The sequence below is a fragment of the Limulus polyphemus genome, unplaced genomic scaffold (assembly GCF_000517525.1).
Source record: "Limulus polyphemus unplaced genomic scaffold, Limulus_polyphemus-2.1.2 Scaffold11808, whole genome shotgun sequence".
NCBI lineage: Eukaryota > Metazoa > Arthropoda > Merostomata > Xiphosura > Limulidae > Limulus > Limulus polyphemus.
In genome coordinates this window covers 10216-13638 of record NW_013677418.1, presented here as the reverse complement: position 1 = coordinate 13638, position 3423 = coordinate 10216, and the positions used below count along the sequence as shown (strand labels likewise).

General features: G+C 36.0%; 1 protein-coding gene across 1 annotated transcript in view; it reads left to right on the top strand.

The window, feature by feature from the left end:
* Nucleotides 1–2621: 2621 nt before the first annotated feature.
* LOC111083878 (Down syndrome cell adhesion molecule-like protein Dscam2) overlaps nt 2622–3423 on the top strand; it is a 10504-nt gene continuing 9702 nt past the window's right edge. The window contains exon 1 of the mRNA XM_022380596.1: nt 2622–2918. Within this exon, the coding sequence (XP_022236304.1) occupies nt 2702–2918 (217 nt within the window). The 5' untranslated portion in view covers nt 2622–2701. The remainder of the gene's footprint in view (nt 2919–3423) is intronic.

Sequence of the window (3423 nt, the reverse complement as noted above, 5' to 3'; positions counted from 1 at the left end):
TAACTTCAAGGGGTTATGATAACATGGTTTACACTATAATTATGTTTGTAAGAGAGCTAACTTCAAGGGGTAATGATTACATGGTTTACACTGTAATTATGTTTGTAAGACAGCTAATTTCAAGGGGTAATGATAACATGGTTTACACTATAATTATGTTTGTAAGAGAGCTAATTTCAAGGGGTAATGATAACATGGTTTACATTAGAATTATGATGTTTTTTTAACTTATATAAAATATAGAAGAAACAAATCATTATTTCAATACCACTACGACCTCTGCAGTGACTTATTTAGTATTCTCCAAAAGGTTTGGGTGGCAAGAGAATAATAAGTATTAGAAGAATTACAAACGCGCCGTTTAGACCAGATTTTCTTTTCTTTGCGAGTCTAACATGCGTGCTTTTTTGTGCAGTTTTATACGTGTACAGCCTTAGCAGTCAATAGTAAAGGTTTCAAAGTGTTGTTTGAACTGAATCTTTACTGTTTAATAGACCAGAGTTAAAACACATTTAAAATTATAATTTAATTAATGACGGCAGTTCTTAGAAACGCCCAGAAGTATTATAAATGAATGAACCAGATAACTAAGTCATATAATGATTAGATTGAATTGAATCAGCGATTGATCACATTTGTTGTTAACGGTGTTTTCGGCCGTATAATTAGGAAACTGTAGACCACCACCTGGTGGTGATATTAAACATTAATCTTTTTCTTCACGCTCCAACAGTTTTGTGTATGATCTATATGTGAATGCCAAGGGCCGGGCGTGGCTCAGTGTTTGCGTCTCGTTATCGTAATATATATATATTTATATCGCTCTGTACTTCGTGGCTGTAGGCGCGTTATAAGGGTGTTGGTCAGATCCCATTATTCGGTCAGATAAGAGTATCCTAATAGTTGGCGGTGGGTGCTGTTGACTAGCTGCCTTCTTTCACTTGAAAACTAGAGACGACTAGCGCTAACAGCCCTTGAGTTGGTTTTCGCGAACGACCAACATAAAAATGGTTATCACACAAATTATGGTAATGTTTAATTGGTCACACTGGTGTCCAATAAAAGATGAGTTTTATATGAAATTAGTACACATGCATGAGGACTGATAGAATAAGTTTGTTTGAAGTTATATACCATGGGCTATCTGTGCTCTGCCCACCACGGGTATCGAAAACCGATTTCTAGCGTTATAAGTCCGCAGACGTACCGCTGTGCCACTGGGGGCTTGAAAGAATATGTTATAAACTCCGATGGTCTAAGCCCCTTAGTGGCTCACTGATTAGTAAGCTTATAACACTTAAAATCGGGTTTCGATACTCGCTGCGGGCAGAACACAGATAATCTATTACGTTGCCTTGTTTTTAACATATAAGCATACCAATGGCTTGAGGGATAAATAAATTCCTATATTTTAGTGATATCATGAATATAATATTAGTTTCCGTACACGTCTGTTTTAATAATTGCATCAATAAAAAGTTTGAAAGATGCTACTGAAAATAAGCAAAGTTTATTGAAAATGCAACAAAATCCTGAGTTGAAAGTTTGATTTGGTGCCATTGTCAAGATGTTTCCAAATCTAGTAACTTTTTTGTTTTATCGTTTACCAAATATTAACGCAATCAGTTGTTATTATTTAGACAATTGTAAGATATTTTAAAATTATTTATGATTTGAGCGCCATAAAAGATTCAAAACAAGAATAGTTACAACTTGTTTGTTTGTTTGCAATTAGGCACAAAGCTACACAATCTGTGCTCTGCCCACCACGGGTATCGAAACCCGGTTTCTAGCGTTGTAAGCCCGCAGAAATACCACCGTGCCACTGGGAGGCAACAATTTGATTAAATAAAAGAAGCACCACAAGTATGGCAAACATTTTAACAGGTATATTTATAACAGTAGACGTTTCGGAATCTAGAAAATCCCTCATCAGTATACACTAAAATAAACTCAATAACTGAGAACAGTTAAAGGGTAATATAAATAAAGGTTAAAAATAAAAGAATAAATAAACAGAATATTTACGTCTAACAATTTCTGATAAAACATCTTGTTGGGGGTTCACAGCCCGTGAGTCATCAGAAAAATATAGTTCATCTTTGATATCAAACTCGTCGATCCAGCACCTTTCTGCAAACACAAATTGTACTTATTATCTATCTATCTATCTATATATATATATTGCGAACCGTGGTGTCCGTCCGAGCGTTCGTCTGTCTCCCGTTTGAAAAGCTGCGCAACGCAGGCAAAGCTCAACATTTACTTTTGAAATGACGGGAGAACAGACATGAATAATGTTGATGCCAAATTTTATTTCACAAGCAGGATATTCTACACTAATTTGTTATGACTTAATCACACTATCATTCACATTTCAAAATGCAGATTTACCGTATGTTATTGTTGAGTGGCTCTTAGCATGACTAAAATGTTCAACAATGAATTTTCGCAGTGGGTGGTATAAGTAGCTCAGAGTTTTGGCTCTGAGTGAAACCAAGAGTGCAACACAATTATACTTTTTAAAGTCCATGAAATAATTTAAATTGATAGGTTAACTTAAGTTTTTCCCGTCACTGGGGACGGGAACTTATGCTTGCTTGTTTTCATATTTTATCTTCTAATTCCAGTTGCCCCAGAAGTGGATCCTCTCTCGTTTCCGGGGAGTTTGGAGGAAGGAAGACGAACGAGTCTTCAGTGCATGGTGTCTACAGGGGATGTTCCCATTTCCATCCAGTGGACTAAAGATGGCGAACTACTTAACCCAACAAGCCTACAGATCACGGTCAAGTCCTTCAACCAGTATGCTTCCACCCTGTTCTTCGAGAAGTTGAGACAGCAACACAGCGGCAACTACACGTGCACAGCGTCCAACCCTTTCGCTACTGACAGTCGTACCGCTGAATTAACTGTCCAGGGTAATGTTGTCATTAGTGACAGTCTAATTCCTTGTTTATCTTCTGACAGTTATAGTAGTTAATTAACTGTCTAGGCTTATGACGTATTGTTTATCCGATTACTGGATTGTTAAGTCTTTACGCTGTTTATAATTACAGATTAATAAGTTATTAAGAGATATTAGAAATGTGTAAGCACAAGAAAACATTTTTTTTTATTGTAACTGTTTTTTTATATTTAAAACGTCGAGAATTAAAACAACAACAAATCCTAAACTGTTGAATGTATATTAAGTATTCTCGAAAAGTTTGGATTTTCGAAGAAATGGAATAAGAATTTAAAGTTTTTTCTTCTTTTGTGAAAATATACATTTGTATTAGTGGCTAGAAACCGGGTTTCGATACTCGTGCTGGGCAGAGCATAGATAGCCCATTGTGTAGCTTTGTACTTAACTACAAACAAACATTTTAATTAACTATTCACGTGGAAGCGAAGAGGGATCCAAAACGAGGCTAAGAGAACAAC